The 27,805-nt window shown below is 39.7% G+C and overlaps 1 protein-coding gene across 19 annotated transcripts in view; it reads left to right on the top strand.

The window, feature by feature from the left end:
- Window positions 1-27,805, top strand: part of DLG2 (discs large MAGUK scaffold protein 2) — a 1,545,411-nt gene that overhangs the window by 1,280,038 nt on the left and 237,568 nt on the right. The window contains exon 1 of one of the 19 annotated variants that reach the window (XM_045071292.1): window positions 26,846-26,985. The exons of the other annotated variants lie outside the window; for them this stretch is intronic. Coding sequence (XP_044927227.1) covers window positions 26,949-26,985 — 37 coding nt within the window. The 5' untranslated portion in view covers window positions 26,846-26,948. Of the gene's footprint in view, window positions 1-26,845; window positions 26,986-27,805 lie in introns of those variants that run through there. 19 annotated transcript variants of the gene reach the window in all.

The raw sequence follows: 27,805 nt of genomic DNA, 5'->3' as shown, positions 1-27,805 counted from the left end.
CTAAATTATTTAAATAGATATACACATCAAGTATATATGGTATCTCTACTTTTTGCACTGATACAACCATGAAACCAAAACATGCTTATAAATTAAATATAAATTAAATTCAGACTTACAATATTAATTTAATGCAGTAGCTTAAATTAGTTTGTCAAACTAAATAACCATGTCAACATGAATTATGCTAGTGACTACAGATTGTTTTGCATTTGGTATCCTTCTATTTCCACGTCCCGTGTAATCACTTGGTCCTCCCACCACTTTCCCATTTTTGTGCAGTGCCCCAAGACAATAATTAACCTTATAACATATCTGCCCCTCTTCTTTTCTCTTCAGTTCAAGACAATTAAAGCAAAACCATTTGGTGTCAAGGTATTTATATATATCCTGACCACACCTTGATTTTTCCCAGATACCTCTCTCTCTCTCCCTCTCTCTCTATATATCCTATATATATAAGATATCCATAAAGGTAAAAGGCACCAAAATATCATGGTACTACTTAGTAAGAGGGTAGTCATACAGGTGATCTAAAATGTGTTGACATCATTATTTAAGAGAATCATGAAAATGGAAGTTTAATATTCTTGTGAAGAACTCATGGATTTTAGCAATGTATCCTCTGACCCCATCTAAGAAATAAGGTTATAAGGAATTGCCTTGAAAGATATAGGTAATAACTGAAGGAGAGTAGTGTCAAAAGCTTTTAAGAAAGAAAAGCCTGAATCATGTTCAGTTATCAAGGGTGGGGAGTCTAGGAGAGAAGAGGAGGTTAAGGGTACAGTGAGGAAGTAATTGAGAGAATAAAATCTTGGGAGAGAGAGGAGCCAAAGCAGAAGTGGAAAGATGGCAGATAAACAAAGAAAGTAAATCCATTGCACGTTTGTAAATTTGGTTCAGAGCTAGTGCTGCTCATTTTTCTCCCCCGCCCTCCCTGCTGCAAGTTTGGCCACTTGCTCTGTAAAAGGACACACTGATAAAATGTGTTTTGACAGCATCTGCTTAGGTTTTCATTCGGCAGTGTGTCTCATGAGCACTGAAAATATATGTGTGGGTTAAACCCTGTAAAAAGAACATCAGGATTAGTAGACAAGTTGATCAAGATGCATATGGGAAGCAGACCCAAGTGTTGATACCCGGAGAGTTTAGGAACTGAGATTAGTATTTTTGGTTGTTTCTTCTAATTGCTAATGACAGATATGGGTATTAGAGCATCCTAAAAAGACAGCTGGCATGGAGCCAGCCCAGATTAAAATTCTAAGCAAGGGAGGTGAATTATTTTCCCCTCAATATAAAAGGTTCTAGAAATTAGTCATTTTAGTTCAGAATGAAATCTGATGGCTACAGGGCAGGCCTGGGCAGCTAACCTAACATAGTTTTAGCTGCTGCGTAGGTGGAATTAAAAAAAAAAAAAAACTTCCTGAAACCCTTGTTTACACCAAAGACTGGTGCCAAACAGGTGTCCCAGACTCCCAGAGGTGGTGAATCATAAACATGCATGAGGTATTTCTGTGTCAGTGTTTTCAACTATCAAATTAAAGTGGCAATGGACCCAGAGACTGAAAGCCTGCCTAGGATTTCTAGAATTTTCAAAAGGCAGATGATCTCTGGTCAGGATTAAACCCCGTGGGTCCAGAACATACTGTAAAACATGCTCTGTTATGTGAGAATGACGAGAAAGGGATATACATGTGAGTTCATCCTTCTCTGGTTTGAGAGCATGGTGATGTTGACTTCCACGTTCAACACAGGTAATGAGCTCACGTATTTGCCAGAGTGATACCGTACCAGTGGAATTCCTTATAAAGCACGGTGCTTAGTTCTTATCCCAGCTGTGTACTCACGTGTCAGACTGCACGTTGCCATGTGATTCCATCAGAGCCCATGTGGGAAAGAGAAAGCATCTGATGTTATTTAATTCAGGGAATTATGTGTTTGTAGTATCACTGAAGAATTGGAAGAGTAAGAATTAAGAGGCTGTTGCTGTGTTAAAGTCAAGAATACAGCACCATACTTGCAATCTGAAGATAGGGGCTCAGGGATTAGAAAGCAGTTGCTGTATCCTTCACCACCACAACCTGCCTCTCAACACCCAATTCTGGATGGTCTGGTTGACAGCGAAAGACAGCAGAAAGATGGCCTCTTTCTAACTTCAACGTCCCCAAGCCAGCACAAGGGCATCCAACAGTAGGATGAACCCCAGCGGTAAAGGAATCTAGAAAATGTGGTATTTAGCTTTCTAACCTCTGCAGTAGGTTTTTTTCCCCCACAGGAAAAAAAAAAAAAAAAGTAGGAATAGATGCTGAGGGCCCATGGACCATACCTAGTACATCATAATAATAGACCTTTATAGAACATTGTTTTCTAGGTACTCTACCTATTTTCACTTATGTAAACCTCATGGTAAGTCTCTGAGGTAATGCTGTTTTTATTCCCAATTTCCAGATGAGGAGATTGAAGTATGAGAACTTAAACTAGCCTGTCATATGTCTTGTGAGTGCAAGACTCAGGACTCAAACCAGGCAATCCAGTTTCACAAACACCTACCCCTCCATGGAATCACCATTTATGTAATAGATGATTTTTGCCTTTCATATAACATCCGACACTTTTCTATTATTTTATAGACTTAAAAGCACATAATAATTTACAAGACACAAACTTGTCTCCCAAGCAGATGGGAAATCTTCATAGGAAACTAAGATATTGTCAGAAAGCTCTGAGGTGAGCATGGACCTAGAACAGGAGAATTTAATCAGATTATCTTATGGGCTTGCATCATTAATCTGACATCACTTGGTAGCTTCATCTTTACTGCAGAGATGAACCTACCATGAGATCATAAATGGGTGTGGGTTGGCCAGGTAGGGAATGTAGGAGAAACACTAACAAAAACAAATTTTTATTATCAAGGGCTAATTCTAATATACACCTTCTAAATCATGGTCCTTCTCTTCCTAGGGCTTCAGACTCTCAGATAACAGTACAATCAACTAGGTTACATTTTGGAAGAGGGAGGTCTGGGGTTTCTTGAAATTGTATGTGAAATGGGTGGCTCTCCCTTCATTATAAGTGGTCAGAACCCTATGATCTAAACGAAGAAGTAGTCTGCAGATCGCCTCCTGGATATGAGAGAAAAAGAATTAAAACAAAAACGCAAAGGCTCTTTAATTGAGAACTCAGCACCACTCCTAGGTGAATGCATTTTCAAAGCTTTCTACCAGTTTCTCTATCACACCAGTCTATCCTGTTTGGTCTTCCAAGCACATATACATTTACTCTCTCATTCTCTGTATACCCCCATGTCCTACTTCTCTCTCTCTCTTTCACACACACACACACACACACACACACATTCACTACTGGGACAACAAGTGTGAGGTAGTAATTGATATGAGTAAAAGAGTAGGAGTTAGGTGGAAAAGTTTGGTGATGGGGAATCCCAAGAAGGAGGAAGAAAATGAAAAAAAAAAAAGTGTCAAAATCCTGAAGGTTCACAGCATCTTCATGCTACGGCATAGGACTCCCAGTAACTACAGGATTAAAGACAGGAGAGGAAGGCAAGGTGAAAGGAAGTGGAGGAGGGACGAGGTCAGTTTATTAAAGAAGGTTTATTAAACAACATGACGAAGGCAAGGAAGCGAATGAAAAGCTTTATTCAGGGAATGTGCCTGATCTGATTTGAGTCTAAAAATAAAGCTGGACATAATGGGGAAGAAAACCGGGGGATGGGGGTGTTTCTGTCGTTGAGACCAGAGAAAGAGAGAGGGAGAAAGGCCTGATATAAAATAGGATAGTTCACAGATACCTGGGTGGTTCAGTTGATTAAGCGTCTGCATTCGGCAGAGCTCATGATCCCGGGGTCCTGGGATGGAGAGCCACATTGGGCTCCTTGCCCAGCAGGGAGCCTGCTTCTCCCTCAGCTGGCTCTGCCTGCCACTCCCCCTGCTTGTGTTCTCTCTCTCTCTCTCTCTGACAAATAAGTAAATAAAATATATTTTTTAAATAGAATAGTTAAGATAGAGAGGAAGCAGTGGAATGAAGGGACAATTCTGAAGTAGATCTGGCAGGATTGGGGACCTGTGTGATGCAGCAGTTATGAAAAGAGATGAGACAAGAGTGGTAGAGGCTTCTAGGTTGGAAGAGCGTGGATGGTGGTCCCATTAGCAGAGATGGAGAAACTGCACCCTCCTCTGAATCAGTCAAGCTTGCTTTTCGAATGTAAATTGTAGAACTCTGCATAGGTCCCACCTGTGATCTGGCCAAAGTTGGAAGATTGTTTTGACCTTGATTGGACAGATCCATTTATATTTAGTCACTATTAATGCAGCCAGAAATAGAATTATTGACTCACATTAAGTACAAGATCTCATAAACCTGCAAAGTCACATTTTATTTGTGTCGATGTCTTATCTTTCTCACTAGATTATGTGGTACTTTAAGGTAAAGGTGGAGACTTGTTCCTTTACCTAATTTTGGGATATCTAGTCACATTCAAATATGTTAAATTTAAAGGAATTTCATGATACGACGGTAGACTAGGACCAGAGAATAAAGGGACTTGAATCTCCAAGGCAGGAAAATTCTAATTTTACTGTAAAAATGACAATATAGACAATTTTTTTTTGTCAGGGTGAAAGACATTTTGGGGAGACTCTAAATGTGGTGTTTGCCCAGTGAAATACTGTTGATTTACTAGCTTCAAGACAAATACCCGGAAAGAAAAGTTCCTAATGTTAAAGGTAACAAGAACCCAACCTTGAGTTGGTTTAAGCCCTTCAAATGAGAAATGAAGAGCCAAGGAAGGAGAATGACTTGTAAAAAGTCACAGAGTCAGATGGGGCTGAGTTGTGATCTGAGTCAAGGCCTTCTGATTCCTGGTGGCTTTCTCTTCACACTAACCCAAATGATAAGAATCTGACTTTGGAAAATGAAGGAAGCTCTTCCCCTGGAAGGAAGTCATTTTTCTCTAGTTTGTACAGCTTAGTCATTTATTCAGAAAATGTTTGTCAGGTTTCTACTCTTTGAGGTTTTGTCAGGCCCTGAAATACAGAAATTAAAAGGCACGTAACCCCATCCTCAAGAAATTCCCAGTCTTTTTCTTTTTTAAGATTTTATTTATTTATTTGCCAGAGAGAGAGAGAGAGCAAGAGAGTGAGCACAAGCAGGAAGAATAGCAGGCAGAGGGAGAAGTGGTACCCCACTAAGCCCAATGAAAGACTGGATCCTGGGACCCCGGGATCATGACCTGAGCCAAAGGCAGATGCTTAACTGACTGAAGCACCCAGGCACCCCCAAATTCTCAGTCTTTTGAGTGAGCATCCAAACTGCCAGGACAGTCCAAAGGAAAGAGTACCCATACATCAACCAGAGTATCAAGGGGAGCTGCTCAGGAAAGGTGGGGAGGGGGAGGATGCAGGAGTACTCAGGTACCCAAGAACGTGATGAGTTCCAGGATCCACAGGAGCCTCAAATGTGAGGTTGAGACTGGTGAGGTGTGAGGGTGAACAGGTTTTAAAGGGAACAGACCATGACTGACTTTAGAGTCTGAATCTTAAGCTCAGAAATTTATCTGATAGATATTTTTTCTATCAATAAATAACCTTTGCGCACTCTCTTTATTTGCATGTTTATTTATTGTATACAAATACTATGTTGAATCTGCAGTAACTGGCTGTGTGATTTGGGGCAAATTCTTTATCTATAAAATAGAAATAATAATAAAAATAATGACTACCTCATAGGATTATTGTGAGAACTAGTTGAGTTAAGATATGAAAAGCATTTAGAAAAAAGTGCTTGGTACGTAAAAAAGTGATCAATAAGTACTAGTTATCATTACTATAATTGAGTTATAATTACTTGCTGTAGACTACATGTTTGTGCCCCCCAAACTCATATATTAAAGCCTAATCCCCCTTTGGGAGGTGGTCATGAGAGGGAACCCTCATAAATGGGTTCAGTGCCCCTCCAAAAAAGACCCTGGGAAGCTCCCTCATCCTTTTCACCACGTGAGGATGCAGCAGAAGAGAACAGCGTTGTCTCTGAACCAGACACTGAAATATATTGCCAGTACCGCCATCTTGGACCTCCCAGCCTCCAGAACGGTGAGGAATAAATTTCTGGCGTTTATAAGCCACCCAGTCTGTGGAAGTCTGTTATAGTAGCCCATACAGATGAAGATATCATTCAGTCACTGTATCACCATGCAGTAAACTGAAAACATTCGCATGGGCATTTTTAATAATAGTTCAGAGTCTACTGCAGCTTCTCATTTGGAAGCCTTTGAACAGTATAAAAACCCTGTCTCCATGACTTTTAGTGTGCAGAGAGTTAACACACTAATCATTTTGGGCAGCAAAAGCACATAGAATGAAAAAAATGTCCCAGTTCTTATTTTTAGAATGCCCCCTCCATGACACAAGAGCTTTCAAAGAGCAGTCACATTCTCACTCGTCACTCAACTATCACCTTTACTTTGTACCACAAGGGATAGGGAAAGTATTTATTTCTACCATTTTTATAAAGTGTTCATTAAAGTATAACATACAGACAGGAAAGTACACAAACAAGTGTATAGCTCATGTTTTTCTACACTAAATATACCCATAAAATCACTACTCAGATCAAGAAATAAGGTGGCACCTCTTTTTGCCTCTTCCAATTATTACTTTCTGCTTCTTTGCCAAAGGTAACCACTATCCTAACTTCTCACACCTGAGGTTAGTTTTTATCTAGTTTGAGCTTTAAATAAATAAAGCCCTACAATATGTATTCTTTTATATCTAGCTTCTTACACTCAACTGGATACTTGGGAGGTTTATATGTTGTTGGTTATAACTGTAGATCATTCAGTTTTATTGCTATGTAATATTCCATTGTGTGAAAACAATTCATTTACCCTTTTTAATATTAATGAGTCTTTAGGTTATTTCTGGTACTTGCCTATTTTTGATAACATTCCTGTGAATATTTTTTTACATGTTCTTTCAAGCAAAGGTATGTATTTAGAAACGAGATTGCTGGAATATAGAGTATCATTAGTTTAGTTTTAAGAGAAATTGCTGAATCATTTTTCCCAAGTAAAGTGAATTTATAGAAACAAATGAGTTCCTCAGGGGCACCTGGGTGGCTCAGTCATTAAGTGTCTGCCTTCAGCTCAGGTCATGATCCCAGAGTCCCAAGATCAGCCCCACACCTGGCTCTGTGCTTAGCCGGAAGCCTGCTTTTCCCTCTTCTACTAGCCCTGCTTTGTTCCCTCTCTCCCCGTGTCTCTCTCTGTCAAATAATAAATAAAATCTTTAAAAGAAAGAAAGAAAGAAAGAAAGAAAGAAAGAAAGAAAGAAAGAAAGAAACATTTGAGTTCTTCCTCCTCACTAACACTGGATTCCATTTTTCTTTATCTTGACCATTTGTGTGTATGTGTGGGGGGGTGACAGAGAGAGTATGTAGAATTCTTGTTTTATTTTGTGTTTGCAAATAATCTACAAAACCAAATTAGTTGAGTCATTCACCAATTATATTAATCTACCATCTACCAAATTTAACTCAATCGTATTATCTTGATCATTAAAAATATCCATATCTACTTAAATTTGTCTTCATTATTTGCTTCTGTTTTTATTTTACAGCTTTAACAATACCAAATTGAGAAAAAGATAGTTTTGAATAAAACCACAATCTGCTTTATTCAGCTAGATACAAAATTTTAGCATATCATAAATTACTTTGGCCCTAGTGTTTAAAAGTGGACATTCTTCACAAAATGCTATTCATTTAAAGAAGAATAATAGCCAATGAGAAACATTTGTAAATACAGCTTTCTTTTCTTTCCTTTTTGATGTACTAAACTACATTTTATTTTGTTGTTTTATTTTCTGTTTTGTTCTCTTTTTTTCTCTGATTTCAATTCTCTGTTTCCTTGCTCCTGCATTTTTGCAGGTTACTTCAACATTTTTAGAATTCCATTTTGAGGGCACCTGGGTGGTTCAATCATTGGGAGTCTGCCTTCGGCTTAGGTCATGATCCCAGAGTCCTGGGATCAGTCCCAGCAGTGTTAGGCTCCCTGCTCAGCAGGAAGCCTGCTTCTCCCTCTGCCACAAACCCCTGCTTGTGTTCATCTCTCACTGTCTCTCTCTCTCTCTCTCTCTCAGTCAAATAAATAAATAAAATCTTAAAAAAAAATCCGTTTTGATTTAGCCATAGTGTTTCTGATGATCTCACGTAGTATAGCTTTTTATTGTTTGTCCTATATATTACATTTTACATATAATGTATATAGATGAAGATACAGTTATAGATATATAGTCAAAGTCAAAAAAATTTCCCTTCATCTACCAGAGCAGTGTCAGAGGAAGCTTCCTGAAACATAAGATTTAAATAAGATCCAGAGTCTTATAATACTCCAGTGTCCACATTAAAATAAAAAAGTGTCAACATCTTAATAATTTAAGTACAGAAACTTTACCTCCCTTTATATCCTTTACCTTCCCATTTATAGTATAATTGTCTTAACTATTTCCACTACATACAAGAACCACATTAAACATTGTTATAATTTTTATCCGAATGTCAAAAATAATTTAGAAAACTCAGGAAAAGGAAAGTCTATCGTATTTACCCTTACCTTTGTTCTTACCAAGTTCAGGATCCTTCTTTTGTCATTACCTCCTTTTTTTTATTATTTTTTTTTAATGATTCATTGGCTTTTAGTGTATTCAGTTGTAGATCTGCTACCAGTCTTCAAAAAGTAATCCCCTAACCTTAGCTGTCATCCTTCCAAACCTTCCATCTACCCCAGCCCTGGGCAACCAATAATCTGCTTTCTGTTTCTACAGATTCGCTTATTCTGGATATTACATGTAAATGAAATCTTGCAATTTGTGGTCCTCTGGGACTGGCTTCTGATTAGTAAACTTTTTTTTTTTTAAAGATGTTATTTATTTATTTGTCAGAGAGAGAGAGAACTCATGCACAAGCAGGGGGAGCAGCAGGCAGAGAGAGACGCAGGTTCCTCATTGAACAAGGAGGCTGATGCAGGACTTGATTCCAGCACCCTGGGATCATGACCCCAGCCAAAGGCAGAGCTTAACCAACTGAGCCTCCCAGGTATCCTCGATTAGAGAAGTTTTTCAGTCATTCCTCTAAGCGAAGTCCACAGGACTTCTGCGACCCCACTGTCTTTCTCTACTCCTTCTAGCACTCAGTCACCGTGAACGTTGTCATGGCTCCACATGGCCCTGAGGCTCTGTTCATCTTTTCTCACTCTATTGTATCTCTCTTATTCAGATAGGAAAGTTTCTGTTGTTTTCATTATTGTTTTTAAATGTTTTATCAGTGTATGATTGACATACAAGATGTTGTATATAGTTAATATATACAACTCAATGAATTTCTAATGTTTTATCTTCAAGTTCCCTTTGAAGTTTATCTTCAAGTTAGCAGTCTCCCTTCTGCTCTTGAGCTCATCCATTGAGTTTTTCATTTCTGTCATTGTGTATTTTAATTGAAAAATGTCCATCAGTTTTGCTTTCTGTCATCTGTTTTTCCGCCGAGATTTTCTATTTTTTCATGTGTTTTAAGTATGTTTGTAATTGCTTAATTAAACAATGAAGCCCAGTGAAGTTCAGTGGCCACTTTAAATCCTGATCAGAAAATTCTGACATCTGTATCATCGCAGTGTTAGTGTCTGTTGTCTTTTCTCATTCATTCATTTCTCATTCATTTAAGACCTTCCTGGTTCTTGATAAGACAAATGATTTTTGGCTGAAATCAGACATTTGGAGTATTTAAGACTCTGCATCTTATTTAAATCTTATGTTTTAGGAAGACTCCCCTGACCTTGCTCTGGTAGTTGAAGGGGAACTTCATTAGTTCCAGGAATATATGGAGTCTAGGATCTCCTCTTGAGCCTCCAAAATGGGTGAGAATAGGAGCTCAGGACCAACCTCCACCCCAAGGCCTCCTTTGTTGGAGTTTGGATACCTCATTACTGCCCAGAGTGGATGAAAGTCCAATCTTGCCACCTGGTCTCCATGATACCGCAGGCTCCACTTAACACCCACCGGGGATGAAAATGTGTTTGTTTTCAGTGTTTGTTGCTGCTGATGATGGTAGGGCTGCAGGCTTTTCTGTGGTATTTGACTGGAGTACAACTGTGATTGTCTAAGTTTTGTTTTGCTAGACTGCTGCTTTCTGCGTCCTTTGACTAGTGAGTGCAAGATTTGAGAAGCTTTTTTTTTCTTGCTCTTGTTGCCTTTCTTGGGTTGCTGGCTTTTCCAGCACCCACCATAGAATGTACACTGCAGTAAGAGAACCCAGGGTATCCAATACTGCCTATGGGTCCTGAAGTCCCTTGCCAGTCTGCCTCTTTCTCTCCACATTTCAGGGTCTTCTTCTGTTTGCTTTATATGTAACATCCAGGATTATTAGTTGTAATCACAGGGAGGAAAGGGGAAAATAAGTCTATTCCATCTTTCTGGGGAAACCTCATTTGGATTTAAATTACAATTCCCTGATGAGGGAGGAAGTTGAGTCTGAACTCTTTTTCATATGTTTATCAGTCATTTGAATATTCTTGATTGTTTCTATTGAGTTATCTTTTTCTTATTGATTTGTTGGAGTACTTTATATTTTCTGTATCAGCTCTCTGTTAGCTACAGGTTGCTGTGGCTTACTTACCCTTTCATTTTCTTGGCAATATATTTTGAGAAACAAATTTCTATCTTAATACAAGCAAATTTGTCAACTTTTTTTTCTTTATGGTTAGTGGTTTTGTGCATAAACATTTACCTTCATTAACATCATAAAGTTATTATATTCTACAAGCTATGTTGTTTTACCTTTCAAATTTAGATCTACAATCCACTTGAAATAGACTGAATAATTTGACTTAAAACTCAATTCATATTTTTCCCTACCAATCCTGAATGTGTTTAATTTTTAATTCTCTTAGGGGAGGAAAATAATCTTTCCTTCTACCCTTCCAAGTTCTCAGCTGGGGCTCCTGTAATAAAAGACAGATTAACAAAAGAAAAGCACAAAAATTTATTTAATATGCTTTATCTGACATGAGACCCTTCCTAAGGAAATGAAGACTGGAAGAAGTTGCTAAACAGAAACATTTTATGCTAGGTTTGACGAGAAATGGCAATTTGTGGAAAGATGTGATATGACAAAAAAATGTATGAGCTAGATATAGTAAATTGAGGGAAATTTAGAAAGGCTTATTTATTCATGTTCCTCTTTGTCTCCTCCTCTGTCTTCAGAAATAAGGATGTTTCTTTCTCCAGGTATAGGGAGGACACCTTTCACATGAGGGTCTTAAAATCTGCTTCTGGGAAGGTCCAAGGGTCCTTATTGAGTCCTTCCAGAAAGTGCCATTTTCTGAACCCTGTCTTTTGCTATATGGCATTTTTTTCCCTAAATTATTCTTATTAACATATAATGTATTATTTGTCCCAGGGGTACAGTTCTGTGAATTATCAGGCTTACACATTTCACAGCCTCACCATAGCCCATACCCTCCCCAATGTCCATAAACCAGCCACCCTATCCCTACACCCCATCCCCCAGCAGTTTTTTTATGAGATTAAGAGTGTCTTATGGTTTGTCTCCCTCCCGATCCCACCTTGCTTCATTTCTTCCTTCCCTACTTCCCAAACCCCTTCTCTGCCTCTCAAATTCCTCATATCAGAGAGATCATGTGATCATTGTCTTTCTCTGATTGACTTATTTTGCTCAACATAATACCCTCTAGTCATATGGCATATTTCTAATAACAACTTCCTATCCACAGAAAAGATAAGCAAAATTTGGGTCCTTATTAAAGAATAAAAATTCATATTTATTATTAGGTTTAATATCTGTCAAATACTTTGACCAATATAACCAGTGAATCCCTGTATAGTACAAAAGATCCTTATGGCCACTTTCCAGCAAAATGCTGTGAAGTTTCTACAGTTCAGATCCTCTTGACTTGGACCACACAAATGAATGGGGCATACACAGAAGAAAAACAGCACAGCAAAAGTCCACATATTGAATATTGCAAGGCTTGATTTCAGATTTTTAAGGGAAAATATATAATATAGATAGAAGCATTACTCTTTATTTTTCTGACATGTGCACTATTTTGTACAGGCCCGGAGCTGTGCTCCACCAGCCCGCTAGCACTTTGCAGCTCGCTACTACAAACTGTGGGTAACTTTTAGAGGATTTTGAGTAGTTTTTGTATACTGAAAGTCCCCCTGATAGTAATGAGAAAGATGGATCAGAGTAAAGTCAGGAGGTTATGTCATGTTCTAGGTGAGAGAAAATGAGGGTATGTTGCCATGCAGCCAGAGAACTACTGAAGAAGTAGACTTAACAAGACTTCATCATTAGGATATGATGCCCAGTTATTTGGGGGGATAGGGAACCTCTGAGGAGAGCAGATTTCAGAAGGTTGAGGAAGGTGATGACAACTTTAGTGAGAGCTAATGACTTAGAATTCTGTCCCTCTTTGTAGAGAGCATAGGTTCCCAGACTGACCCTAACTCCTGCTTTGAGCAGAAAGAAAGTGGGACCAAATCCAAATTATTTCCAAGATTTTCTGCCTAATGCTCTTAGGAAAACACAGCCAACCCAGCTGCACTGTCTTAGACAGGTACATTTCATATGAACACATAAGTAACGTGTTCATTTGGTGAACGACCTTCAGGGCTTGCTAAGCCTACCTTCTTTAAAATGTTAATAGGTCAGGGTTGGGGTGGGGGGGTGTGGGTCTTGGCTATGTGCTGCACATCACATCATCTCCAAGCAGCCTAAATCGGTAAATTATAGCATTAATGTGCACAGTAAGTAGTTTGCTAATGTGGGTTCTGGTAAACATTGTAATGGTAGCTGGCTGGGGTTAAAGAGCAGAAGGATATAATTTGTGATGGTGTATGTTTAAACCCCATGGAAAACAGACTCTTTGGAATCTGAACTTGATCTGAACTTCCTTTCTCACAGAAGGATCAGGAGGAAGAGATTTGGTATCATCACTGACCCTTTTCCATAGACTGCTCAATGCCAGCCTCTAACTCCCTCTATCATCTTCCTCTGCATATGGAGCTGCTGACAGCACAAAGCAAAGGGACACACATAGAAGTGAAGAATAAAAAAGGACAGTATCACTATAGGACACTGTAAGACATGGAACGCATAGGATACTGTAGGACGTTTTGTGGGACAGCATCACTAGAAGAAGAGAAGATGGGAAAATTCAGAGTCCAGAAGAACACTTCAAGAACCAATTCAGTTCACCTAACCATTTAGAGACCTGTTATCTATCCAACACTACAGTATAGAAGATGTATTTAAGACCAGTGGGTAGGTGTTTTAGGGAAGTCTGTTTCAACTCACAATAAAAAATAATTTTCTCATCTATGGAATTATTCAAAAACAAAAAGAACTGTCCTGTTTTATAGTGAGGGCTCCATAATGTAAGTATGAAAACAGGATTGTTTGAGTAGAGACCATTATATTGGATGCAGTTGGACTAGTTGCCCCTTAAGTAACCATTTCAAATACAAGACTCTGAGCAAAGTCTTCATTTAAAATAGAGCTGCTTTCAGTAACCCTGGTCTTCCGGTTAGGGAGGTGTGGTTAGAGATACTAAGCTCATCTCCTCTCCCCACTCTCCTTTTGCCCATGTCATCAACACAGAAAATGGAACAAAGATGGATGAGGTGCTTTATGTTCCAGAAAGGGGAGAAACTTCCCAGAGATGAGCCAGCTGGAGTCCTCAGAGGAGGACTGTGAAGAATCAGGGAACAGAAAAGAAAGAAAGATCCCTGAGGTCTTCTGAATGATTGCGTATTCAGTTGTGTTGACATATTTAAGACCATGTACATAAAACACCCAGAGATTAAAGATCACTGAATTTGACTTCTAAAAATTGTCTATAAACTGTTACTAAACAATCTTCTTTATAAAGTAAATGGCCGCCCTCTTTATTCACTTGGCTCTAGAAACAACAACAGCAAACAATTTCCTGGGAACTCACCAACTGCTGGCCACTGCTTAAAGTGCTATAAGCAGATTAATGTGCATAATCCTCATAACAGCCTTATGAAGTCATGCTAAGGACTGAATTGTGCCCCCTTAAATTCATATATTGAAGTCCTAACTCCCAATGTGGTAGTATTAGAGAAGGGGCTTGGGAGATAATTAGGCTTAGAAGAGGTCATGAGAGTAGGGCCCCTCATGATGGGATTAGTGTCTTCATAAGATGAGACCCCAGAGAGCTTTCTCTTCCCACATACACACGCTGAGGAAAAGGCATGTGAGCAGCCAGGGAGCAGGCAGCCGTCTGCAAGCCAGAAGAGGGCTCTCACCAGATCTCGACCACACCGGCATCCTGATCTCGAGCTCCTAGCCTCTAGAACTAGGATTGAACAGATTTCTGTTGTTTCAGCTCCCCACTTTGCTTGCAGCCCAAGCCAACTAATACAGGTCGGTACTGTTACTATTCTTTTTCACTTGAGAAAACTGAAGGATGAGAGGTTAAGTATCTTGGCCAAAACAGCACACCAGTAATTGAGGAACAGGGATTCAAATCCAGACAGGCTACATCCAGAGTCTTTGCTCTTTACCACAGTGATCTACTGCCAACTTGTAATATAATGTGTACTTACACCTTTACTGTGTTTCCCAATGCATTTCACAAACTAATCATTCTTTACAACACTGTGGTGTAGATAGAGCAGACATTACTGTCCTATTTTTATAGATGAGAAAATTGCCAGATTAGGTGGAATGGCCAAGGTGAAAGCTCCAGAGACCAAGAGAACCAAGAATAGATGAAAGACAGCTAGTAATTTTCTGAACTAAATTGCTGGAAAGTCTTGAGATCACATATATACAACACCTAGAATGCTGCCTTATATGAAGAAAGTACTAAATAAATTATTGAATGTCAAAGGAATGGATCAAAATATAACTTGAAACCCCAAAGTCGCAGCAGTACTATTTTAAAGAATCTGTTATTCCTAATTATGAATGTAATTATTCATCTATTCATTGTTCAGTTAATCATTCACTTAACAGCTATCTAGATTAACAGCTTGACTATGGACCAAGCAAGCATACAGTTCCATTTCTTCTCCTTTTCCGTTCAGTGTTCCCTGAGACAGTGTACTTTGTAGTACCTTGCCATCGAATATATTGTTACTTGAAATACATCTTAAGTAGAAAATAAGTCTTTTAAATCCAAGAGAAAGGGGGAGTTTTAAAAGCATAGATCCAAGAGCGGAGGACAACTTCTGCCATTAATCAAAGCATGGTTAAAAAAAAAAATAGGATCCATCAATATGAAATTTCATTTCTTGACAAATCCTCTCATCTTTTTTGGTCTGGTTAATTGATTTTTTTTCCACTCTATCCACTTTTTCTTCATGAAAATTTGTATTTTCAATAGGAAATTGTAGGAGTAGAGTAAAAACTAATCCCATTACAATTTTACCTGTTAAAGGAGTCATATAAAGTGTATTCCATCCCACACCCAAAATCCGAGAGATAAAGAATCTTAACCAGAATCACTGTGGCATCTCTCTTCTAAGCTTTCTTGTTCTAAATCTTATTCTTGGGCTGCCTGGGTGGCTCAGCCATTAAGTGTCTGCCTTTGGCTCAGGTCATGGTCCTAGTGTCCTGGGAACGAGCCCTGCATTGGGCTCCCTGCTCAGCAGGAAGCCTGCTTCTCCTTCTCAGACTCCCCTTCCTTGTGTTCCCCCTCTCCCTGTCTCTCTCTGTCAAATAAATAAATAAAATCTTTTAAATAAAAAATAAATCTTATTCTTGAAAAGGCACCCTTTCCATGGCCTGATTTGTTTATTTACATTCCTCTAAGGAGGTGTGGGTTTGGGGGCTCAAAAATGTGATTCAACACTTAATTACAAAGTGAGATTTTGTACTTCTCTTTTATTTCACCTAATAAAATGATGCTTGAGATGGACTTCTGTTTTTCGAGTTATGTAGGTATCTTGAAATTGTACCACCCACAGTGTCCCAAATTCTGTCGTGCACAGATGCTCAGTAAATTGAACACCATCTATAGAGAAGTAATTAGCCAGCATCAGGGTGCATTGGAATCACTTTGCTCTACTCTGATTTACCCTTACATTGTTGTCTTCTCAGCATCATGAGCTAAACATAGCTGTTCTTCAAGTTCGGTTGCTTTTTCCCTCCTCCTCCTCCTTCTTGTCCTTCTCCCTTTGTCTTCTCCTCTCTTCTCTCTCTCCTTCACCTTCTCCTCCTCCTCCTCCTGCCACTTCCTCCTCATCCCCTCCTCTCCCCCGCTCCTTCTTTTTCTTCTTCTTTGCAATACTTTAGTTGAACAGGCACTTTAGAAAGTAACTACATTTTCAAAATGAGATGAAACAAAACAGGAGCAAATCATATGCATAATTGATTTTTGTTACTGGGATGTTTCAGCCTCTCTTTTATTTATTTACCCGTGCCATATGCAGAAAGAAATAGGACCTTTGTGAATACCATTGGTAACTAAAAAGTCAAATGCCGGTCAAACAGATAAATATCCAATCTTCAAAATAAATAAATGTCCAATCATCCCGAAGAAAGGGGTTCCAAAATGTCTGTCTTTGCAAGAGACCTCTGTACCTGAAAACACCTATCAGAATAGTTGTATAAAGTTGCCCTCCTTTGGTTGGTCCATTTGGCTAATTAGTGAGTATGTTGAGTTTTAAGAAGAATAAGAATAAAAACAAACATTTATATAGTATTATATTCTCCTTTGAGGACACTGACGGAACATCTAAGTATTCTGGCATAGGGTACATGGCTAGACAGTGTAAGAGCTGAGACTTGAACTTGAACTGTCCAAGTATATTTGCTAATCTTGATTAGTCAACCATTTCATCTCCTGGACCTCAGTCTTTTTGTCTGTGAAATGAGTGGATCTCAAATTTGGGGGCCTTTGTCTACTCAGAAAGGGTAAAACACCCTATGTCTCATTTGCCCCAATCACTGTCAAGTTCTAGTGGCAAAGAAGCTGGTAACAAAGAATGTGACTGTAAAAACAAATCATGGGTGTGGGGAGGGTTATGTTCGCATATGTTTACACAATAGGGATATATTTATACTTAGAGATGATTTATCTTTAAGAGAACATGTGTCTTGAAACCTAATTATGGGAAAAGATTAGGTCAAAATATAGCTAATTAATGTAAACTATGTATCATTAAGAGTTAATAGAATTATTAATAACAAATAGAAGGGATGATGGTAAACCTAAGCTAAATTTATAATTAAAAGCAACAATGGTAGTAAATGACAATGATGACCAATTGAAGAAAACGATGATGTAGTAGCTTGCTCCCAAATTTTAGGATTTCTACCTCTCTGCCTGTGCCATAGAAGTTGTGTGACATAGCCAACGACCATATGGCAGCGAGCCTTTCTAGAGCAATACCAAATTAAAGTCCTTAATAAACTCTCTAGCAACATGCTTATTTAAGTAACAAATTAACAATCCCCAATTCACTTAGTAGTTGCTAGTCAGCTGCTCTTGGTCCCGTTTGAAAACAAATATAAAATGAATTAAAAACAAATATGAGGGGCACCTGGGTGGCTCAGTGGGTTGGGCCTCTGCCTTCGGCTCAGGTCGTGATTCCAGGGTTCTGGGATAGCGTCCCGCATAGGGCTCTCTGCTCAGCAGGGAGCCTGCTCCGCCCCCCCCCCCTTTCTCTGCCTGACTCTCTGCCTACTTGTGATCTCTCTGTCAAATAAATAAATAAAATCTTTTAAAAAATATATGAAATTACAAGTGATATATCTAAAAGAGCCAAAGAGAGTACGTGGTGTGATTGTGATGCCCTCACCTTCCATTCCTCTTGTGAAACCCCAGCTCACAATAAGAAACATATTTACTTTAAAATTCAGGACACACGTGCACAAAATCTCTTACTATATTGGTGTAGTTTGAGCCCTACATCAAGACGCCAGGACAAGCAGCTGAGTAGAAGCTAATTCCTAAGTTAAATTCTGCACACCTTGTGTGATGCCCTTACTGTGTGTGGGCAGACAAATATGTATATTTATATGTAATTTAATTTAAAAATTAAAACTTCAAGCACTGGGCACCTAGGTGGCTCAGTGGGTTAAAGCCTCTGCCTTCGGCTCAGATCATCCTGGGATTGAGCCCCACGTCAGGCTCTCTGCTCAGAAGGGTAACTTCTTCCCCACCCTCACCCCCCCACCCCCCACCCCCGCCTGCCTCTCTGCATACTTGCGATTTCTCTGTCAAGTAAATAAATAAAATCTTTTTTAAAATTTTCAAAAAAAACCCCACAAAACTTCATGAACTAATATTCTTGAACTCTGTGCAAAGCCTTCTGATATTTTCTACTCTTTTTTTTTTTTAAAGAAAAATATTGGTCATGATATATAATCAGTTGGTTTCACAACCCTCTTATGGGTTGTGATTTACAATTTGAAAAACACTACTCTCAAAGAATGTTGCCCAGATACATGTTCACTGTGACCTCCAAAAATAGCATGGGAGCTTCTTCTGTCTTAGAGATCTAAAGTTAGATCTTTTCCTCTTTACACACAAACTAAAGCACATTCCTTGGATGAATATGTTTGAAATTGTGGGTTATAAGAAAAGATGGCAGGAATTGGGGATGGTGAGCCTGGAGGAAAGAAGTGATGGCAGTGGAGGGGAGAAAGAGGCCAAGAAAGTAAGTGGCAGTCCTCAGTATTTCAGTGGCTACCAGGGTAACCAGGTATTGGAGGGACTGGGCATTTATCTCTCACCTTTCAGGATGGATAGTCAGCCTGATGTAGGAAGGGTGTTATGGTTCGAAGCCGACAGCAAAGAAAGAATTCTTGAGACGACTTTGATGCAAATAGGTGGTTTTATTAAAACATAGGAACAGGAACCATGGGCAGAAGGAGCTGCTGGGGTCATGGGGAGTGGACCATTTTATGCCTTCAAATTGGGAAGGCTTTAAAGAGATAGCATAAGTCTGTAAGGAATTTTGGAAGCAAGGTTTCTAGGACCTTGAGAGGCTAGCTGTTGTTGGGGAAAGGTCATTTATTACCATCTAATAAAACCTTAATCATGAGACCCTTCAGATGTATATGGTGGACCATAGGCTTGGGGGATGATTACCAACATGTATCTGGGGGCAGGCTGGTAGAGATAAAGGAAGTTTTCAAAAGACTTTTTTATATGTTAAAGTAGTCTTACAGAATCCTAAGGGGGCAGGGGAGGGAGGTTAGTCCAGGATTGCCTTTTGCCCTTAGCAAAGTGTCAACATCAAGGCAGTTGAATCTCTAGAGGAGTATCATCCTGCCCACTTCAAGGACTTGTCAATGGTCTGTAGGTAGTAAGGAAATTCAATAATATCTCTTCTGCCTTTGTTTCCCACATAAAGCCTACTGAACATTTATTGAGGACCAGCTACTTGCCAGCTTCTGTGCTAGAGAGGACCAATAGAAATATCATAGCAAATACAGTCAGATAATCTTCATGCAAAGAAACTACACTTTTCCAGTAATGAGACAGTCAAGTCTGCCTGATAACTAATGCAAATCTTTACTTATGATCCACAGTATTGAGAGATGATGAATTTTGTTAAGTTCTATTGATGGCTTTAGTGACTCTTAAAGCCCCTGTTTATCAAGGTATTTGATGTCAGTTTCTGAGTGTTTCTATGTATTCGGTTTCATGCAGAAAATGGATCAGTTATAGAGAAGGAGACGCCATCAGAAGGCGAGCTGCAAGCTTGCAAACACAGCCAAAACTTGTCCCACGGCTGCCTCTCCCATATTCTGCTCCCCAGATAAAAACAGGAAACCATGGAAGAGCTTCCATCTCAACTTTAAAGGAGACTTTTTAGAATTCTAGCTTTAGACACTTTTTTCCTGAGGAAAAAAATCATTAAGCTTACTTTTATTTTAGATTATTCCATTTGCAAGCACACAGGATCATGAATACATAAATCTTTTCAATTTCTCACAAAGTCTGAGTAATGCAGTCTTGGTTTTATTGCCTTTGGGCTGTCACCAATCTCTTTTAAACTTTAAAAGAAATCCACTAGAACTTGTTCGTGATCCCCTTCATAGTACTTCAAAATTCAAAATTCAGTGTTAAAGCTTTTATGGGGTTACTTGTGAGTTTAGTATTACATGTTCAAGTGATAGGAAACATATGTTGGTTCGATATAAAATGGATTTTCGAAGTATAAAACCTACCCTGGTAGTAAGAATTTGCCCAGTGTGAGAGACAGTCAAGAATAGTCCAAGTTCAGCAGGCGTTTGGTTGGAGTGAGGAAGATGTTACACAGAATTACCCTTGAGCTCCCTACAACCTTGAAATTGTATGTTTTGCTTAAATGGTGATTTCACCCACCATTACTGGATTCTTTTCCAAAAAAGAGCTTTCTATCCCTGCCTTCTGGAATCACATCCCAAAATACAAAATGACTTTTTCCTTAAATGAATGCATCTTTAAAGAATCACTTAGATTGGGCGCCTGGGTGGCTCAGTGGGTTAAGCCTCTGCCTTCGGCTCAGGTCATGATCTCAGAGTTCTGGGATTGAGTCCCGCATGGGGCTCTCTGCTCGGCAGGGAGCCTGCTTCCTCCTCTCTCTCTCTCTCTCCTCTCTCTCTCTCTATGCCTACTTGTGATCTCTCTCTGTCAAATAAATAAAATCTTTAAAAAAAAAAAAAAAGAATCACTTAGATCTAAATTACTCAGTAAGTGCTGTTTGGTCTCTTCTGACAACATTGCCAGAGCAAGGTCAAAATTATAAATAATAATAACAAGTTACTAGTAATAATAATTACTAATAGTAAGTATCAAATAATAACAAAGTACTAATAACATCAGTAATTGGTTTTAAATAGCTAAAATTTATTGACTGTTGTGTGGCAGATGCTAGGCTAAGGGCTTTAAAGACACTAATTTAATGACAACTCTATCAGGTGGTACATTCTTTTTCTCATTTATTGGGTAAGAAAGTGGAGACAGCACCTAGATGAGGCAGAACTAGACTGTAAAGTCACAGTATATTAACTCCAACGAATACACTCATAACTACTAGTTTATACATAATGACTATTATGTAAGTGTTTCTGACCCTTGCTAATGTCTGTTGAGTCATCTGAATTATTTGGCAATATCATAAATGTAATAGCTTAAGCATCCAGTCTTAAATGTTGAAATATTATGTCATAAACTTTCAACAAAGAGAAAATGGTTAAATAATTTATAATACATGTCTTCACTAAAGTTTTAAGGAACCATTAAAATGCTCTAGACAAAGAACTTTTAGAACACAGGAAAATGTGTGCAGTTATAGAAAATGCAATAGTAAAGTGCAAATTTTTTTGTGTACGGTATGACCTCAGTTTTCTTAAAAAAAAATCTATGGAAGGAAATCACTAAAATACAATGATTGGCCTCAGATGGTAAGATCTGTTTTGTTCAAATATTTGTTTCTTTAAAAAAACTTCTTTTTCCATAATGAATTTGCATTGTTTCTATGATTTAAAAAAAAAAGTTAGTTTTGTTTTATTTTTGGTTCTATAAAGCTATTTAATTGTCTCATACAAGTTGCATGGTTTCTGATTTGACATTATGATATGTAAAGTATTATGCTCTCCCTTCTTAAATGAAGATATAGTTGAATAGTCAGGTGTTCATTTAGCAGTTAATCAATCTGTATAGAAATGGGCAACACAGCTTCACTGTAAAGCATCTGATCACTAACGTGTATAAAGTCTCCTGATTTTACTTTACCCAGAATGAAGTCTAAAAGCCTGGAAGTTCCATCTAATTGCCTACCACTGAGTTCCTTATCAGCAGCACTGAGAGCGGTGATCTGGTATTTTTTGAGCTCACAGAGGATAGTGAAGACTGGTTAGGCTGGTTTGGAGAACTTAAGGCAAAGTGATATGATTTATAGTCAGTTTTGGCAATTCCTGCTAAACATAATCTGTCCCCAGGTCCCAGGGTGTCAGTGCTAGGCCTCAGGGGCTGAGGAAGCATAATTCCTTTATGACCAGGTATGATTAACCTGAGGAGCTTTGGGATGTTTCATTTTTAGGAAAGCTTGGGCTATCCCAACTCAGAGGTTGTTATTGTTGACATGTGTTTGGAAAACTCCACCCACCTCTTTTGTTGATTCATTCATTGTCACTTAAGTGCCACTCGGAACTTCTGCCACTTAAGGTCCCCTTTCCCCTTTTTGGCTTTGGATCTGAGTGGAAACTATGTAGCATCAGACTTTGTATTTAGAATCATTTGCAGAATAACTTTTAATACTACCCTTTATGGCACTGAGTGAATAAGACTAGGGCAAAAAATTTGAGCCTTCTAACTTGATCTGTAAGAAAGATGTACATACTGGGTGGTTCAGTGGGTTAAGCCACTGCCTTCGGCTCAGGTCATGATCTCAGGGTCCTGGGATCGAGTCCCGCATTGGGCTCTCTGCTCAGCGGGGGGCCTGCTTCCCTTCCTCTCTCTCTGTGATCTCTTCCCTTCCTCTCTCCTACTGTGATCTCTCTCTGTCAAATAAATAAATAAAATCTTTAAAAAAAAAAAAAAAGAAAAGAAAGAAAGAAAGATGTACATACTAGAGTGGTAACTGTTCCTAACCTAGCCCTGTCTAAAATACCTTATTCAGAGATCTTCATCGTAGAGTACCTTAGAAGCTACCTACCTGCAAGTCACAATGTTCATTCCTGCATTATAGAAGGAAAGAATAGAAATGAAGGCAACAACATTCTACCAACCTTAATTTATTCCTGGGCAAGTAACTGTAGAGCACTACTTTGCCATCACTGATACACAGGCTCTGAAGTCCTCATTCCCTTCATGTTTAAGTTCATTCAAGTGGAAGAACCAGATGGGTTCCCAGGAACTAAATCTCTTTCATAGAGGAGGAGTCTGTGATTCAGGCTTAAACCAAGGGTGTTGCCATTATGACATAGGCCATTACCGAAAGGAAGGCAGGTTTGGCTCCTTGCCTCAGAGCTGTCAGATGTGCCCAGGGATTTGTGCTGTCTTTCGTGTTTTAGTAAAGCCAGGCCATCAGAAATGCTTCCTTGGATCATACCAGTGGTAACTTCAGGTGAAGAAGCATCTAAAATATTAGAGGGTGATATGAGAAATTCTGCAATAAGACATAGGCAGAAAGAGCAGGTTTGTCATTTACTCCATCTGTGAAGTTCAGGAAGATTCCCAGAGGCAGCAGTGTTTGAATGTGCCTTAGAAGAATGTATGAAGTGAGTGGATGGAAGGGAAGAAAGAGCTTTCTGTGAAAAGTCACGAATTTTCATGGAAGAAGACAGTGAAAAGAGAGGCTAACAGAAGAACAAGTTTGTGAAGCAGTAACGTGCTTCACTAAGAATATAGGCTCCATGCTGTAGTTGATGAGGAGTCAGCAAAAGATTTCAAGAGAAGAGACAACATCAGGTGGCCATTTTATGAAGAGTTCTCTGACAGCTAGTGTAGCTAATGCTTGGAGGGAAGGTGAGATTAGAGGGGAGGGACCCAGTTGGAGAGAGCTTCATTCATGCCAATGGCGGCAACAAAGAAGGATTTACAGACTACAGAGATGCTTTAGAGGTAGAATTGATAGGATTTCTCCCATCAATTGATGGCATTTGTGGTTGTCTTGTTAGATGTGGAATCAAGGTTTGAGGATAAAGTTTTTAGCTTAGATTATTAGGAAAACCGTGATGCCATTAAGCAAAGACTTTATGCCTGCTAAAGCCATGATTTTTGTCTGAAACCTTCTCGAAACTATGGTATGACTTCAGCTATCGCCTAAAGTTCTGTGGCATCTGCCATTTTTCACTTTCCAGAGCACTTTCTCTTGTTTGATCTCATTAAACATGCAGTTTGACAGATGAAAAACTGAAGTGAGTGACTTGGCTAAAATCATTCACCTGCATCTGCCCAAGATGGGAATAAAACCAAGTCTCGGTTTTCAGTTTTAAGTCAAATTCCAAATTTGATAGTCTTTCACCCCAGTCCCCTCACCCTTTTTTCTATTTCGCATGGAAGATACTAGAATCAGAAAGACTTTTGAGTAGCAGAGGAATCTGGGAGCTTTGGAAAAGCCATAGAGAAATCTTGGGAGTTCTGGGGAGGAAGAGGCAGCCAGCAGAGGGGCAAAAAGAAGCAAATGGCGATGAGCATTCCAGGCCTTCCACCTGTCAGTGTTTGCATTGCTATAGTAAAAAAGCATCCTGTTGTATGAGTGTGCCTATAAACCTCATTACTGCCCTCCACATTAGCCCAGGGTGGTGGGAGTGGAAGGCGGGGGGAAGGACCAGCTGGTGATGCCTGTGAATGGCACTCAAGTTAGTCCTTGGGTCCCTCCCATCTGTTCATAGGGTCCTGGGTGGCTTACTAATCAGCATTACACTCAAGACCTGTCCCCCAGCAATCTTAACCTGGGAATGAGTAGATTTATTGGTCCTGCTAGGTGAGCTTGTCTATGTAGAAGCTGTGAAAATAAGACTGCCAATTTGAACATGGAATCTCAACTTCACTGAGCAGAGGGAATGGAGGGTCTTGGTTCTTACAAACCCAAATTTCTCTCCTAGAAAGAGTAGAATCACTTCACCATGGTGGGAGACCTGTTTTGCGATTATCTTCTGTCCGTGTGGGTAATTGGGAAGAGAGAAAATGCTGGTCTGAGATAAGACTGGCATTTGTGGGCATGAAGAGAGTTTTCATCTCAGGTGTCATTACTGTCTTTTTCAAGAAGCCAAAGGGGCAGTGGTTCCAAGATGCCTGGAGACAGAGAAAGAGGATTCTTGATGAAAACTGCTCAAAGCACTCTTTTCTTTAAGACCGATGTGATGTCTTCCAGGATCCTCAATAACCACTTGCTCTAGGGATCAGCTCTCACGTGTGACTGACTGACTTCAAAATGGTGGTCAAATACTTATACTTAATAGAGACACGATCTGTGATTGTTCAGCTCTCATCCTTCTGGGAGGTTTCATTGATTATCTGTCTTCCTGCTTAGACTCTCAGCTCCTGCCTCAGGGACTCCTCTGATTTCATCTTGCTCCCTTGTCCTACAGAACTGTGATTGGCAGGTTCAACAGCTAATTGTAAAACAAATCAGGAGAATACTGCCTTTTTTTTTTTTTTTTTTAGATTTTATTTATTTATTTGATAGATAGCGATCACAAGTAGGCAAAGAGAGAGGAGGAAGCAGGCTCCCCACTGAGCAAAGAGACCAATGCAGGGCTGATCCCAGGATCCTGGGATCATGACCTGAGCCTAAGGCAGAGGCTTTAACCCACTGAGCCACCCAGGCATCCCAGGAGAATACTGCTCTTAAAGAACATTCATTTATTTTTGACTTTTCTTCCAAATGTTTTTGTATGTGGAGGGGGAGAAATCCACACTGAGAAAGGCCCTCCCACACCCATGGGTGAGATTTAAGTGGACCCTGTTTAGTTTCATGACCCAACCTAAAACCTCTGAGACTCTCACAGCTTTCAAACCCGTCGGGGTAGCCGTTCTGTCAAGACTTCTTAAAAGTGTTAGTGATAATTCCATTTTATCCCTGAAAACCACTTTGAACATCTTTTAAATCTTCAAGCAATTGAGCAGATTCAACCCCTCAGTTCTGTTTTCCTAGTGATAATTTGTTTCTGATGAATACACTTACAGCAGGTTTTTTAAATTAAACATTTACACTGAAATGCCTCCCCATCTTAGGTGAGCTTGATTGATTCTTATTTGAGTTTTTAAAACCATCATTGGATTTTCTAGCTTGGGCACTTTAAGTCTGCCATAGGAAATGACAGGGAAAAATAGTGGATGGTTTCCATGGCCACCACACGGCTGACTGAGGGAGAAACAGACAGGGTAGGGGAACGAACAGCGCCATACTAAACTGAACTGCAATAATGATCAGTAGTTCAGAGAGGAAATTTAAGCGTCTGGGCTCCACTTAGCAACAATCAATCAATCAATACATGAACAGCAATATCTGCACTGTGGCTTCACATTTATATCCTGTACCTATAAAATACCCAAACAAAAAGGAAATTGCAACATATATAAAAATTAAGTCATTAAGCACATTTGAAAAACACTTCTAGGTTAGAATAAAAATAATAAAAATTATCCTAATTTCCAAAGTTTAGCTATTCCTCCTGAAATACCAAGAAAAACTTTCAACAGCAAGGTCTTGAGCTTAGTTAGCATTAGGACTCTTTTTTTAGTTAAAACGGAATGCGAAAGGGGTTGAGTTCTCAGATTGGAGGGACCTCGTTTCTTGACTTGGTGTTGCCACACAAAGAGGTAGAGGGTGAATTTGCTTCCTTAAACCCTCTCTTTCTATTCTTTCCACCTAAAGGCTCACTGAGGCAGGCATTTCCTGGCCCAGGGGAGCCGGCAGACTCCTGCCTGCTAACCTAAGACTGGACCTAAGCAAAGAACTTTGTTTACTCTTTTAAAAGAAGGTACCAGACCAACACTACCGTGGTGGCATTTCAAACACCAGCAGCTCACTAGATCGGGGGACGGGAACGTTGGGTAAGAAGTCTCAGCTTCCCTTCAGCAGGCTCCCCCAGCAGGCAGCGGCCGCCTCCCCCCTTCCAGGGCTAAGTTCTTGTCAGAAGAGAAGAAAAAGAAAAAGCTGAGGGAAACATCTGGAAAGTGCCCCGTTACTGCTTTAAAAGGACGGCGAGGAGAAAGTAATCCCGTCTCTTAAATTGGCCCTTTTGTGTTGCAAAGCATCTCAAACAAGCTCTTCCAGTAGGCTGAGAAGGTGGCCCCACCTGCCTTCCTCCTTTGAGGCTTTGGCCACAATTCAGGATCCGCTGGAGTGTGCGCTGGGAGGGCGGAGTTAGACTCCAGTACTACTCAGCCGGGCCCGGAGGAGGGGAGCAGAGCTGAATTTGGGAAGCAGCTCCCTGCTATGCTGGAAACCTCTGGAAACTGGCTAAGGAGCTGCGGTGAGAATCATGCTACTTTTCTCAGACCCATTTCTCTTGACAGGCCCGTGGGGAGTCGGGGCCATTAAAAGGAAAAGAGGAGGGCACGTTCCCCTCTCTTTCCCTTCCTAGATCAGCAGTGCCTGCCACTTCTCAGCACCCACTGCTTGCGGACGTCGTAAGGCTGCTCTGTTTTCCTATCTGCTGCTCTCCGTGGTCTAAAGGAACCGCATGTAGTTTATCTTCCCTTCCTCCCCGTCAGTGCAGCCCCAAACCCACACGTCATGAGCTTAATTCATCACTGGTCACCTCCTGCTAAGTCTGTCTCATGTGAACTGCCAGACTCTTGCTACTGTGTCTCACGGACAGAAATTGAGGAAAGTGAAATTCTTGCTGCTGATCTAAATGGGTTCCAGAAATGCCTGGATCCACACTGATTTCAGATCAGATAATTAATGTATACACATTCTGTTGAAATAGCCAGAGCCTGCTGAGGCAAAGTGCAGTTGGAACGCAGGGAGGTAGGCTGGTACGTGTCTGAAAGAACCAATAGACTTTGGGGTTGAACTCTTCTTTCACCAGTTACAAACTATACAGCCTTGGGAAACCACTGAACTTGGTGCCTTCAGTTTTATCATCTGTAAAAATGGAGTTATATTACTAATTTAATAAGGTTGTTTAAAGTTGAGTAGTTGCATGTGGAAAGCTGCACTCCAGGACCTTCTAAGGGACAAAGACCATGGTTGCTTATGGGGGGGGCATGTTATTTGTTAACAATCTTAGCTTAGTAGCTAAGAATGTCAGCTCAAATTATCCTGCTTGATTTCTAAGCAGGACTTCT

Source organism: Mustela putorius, unplaced genomic scaffold (genome assembly GCF_011764305.1).
Source record: "Mustela putorius furo isolate JIRA1106 unplaced genomic scaffold, ASM1176430v1.1 tig00003987_pilon_pilon_pilon, whole genome shotgun sequence".
NCBI classification, from domain to species: domain Eukaryota; kingdom Metazoa; phylum Chordata; class Mammalia; order Carnivora; family Mustelidae; genus Mustela; species Mustela putorius.
The sequence above is the reverse complement of the archived record's forward strand: the minus strand, read 5'-3'. Positions and strand labels throughout refer to the sequence as shown.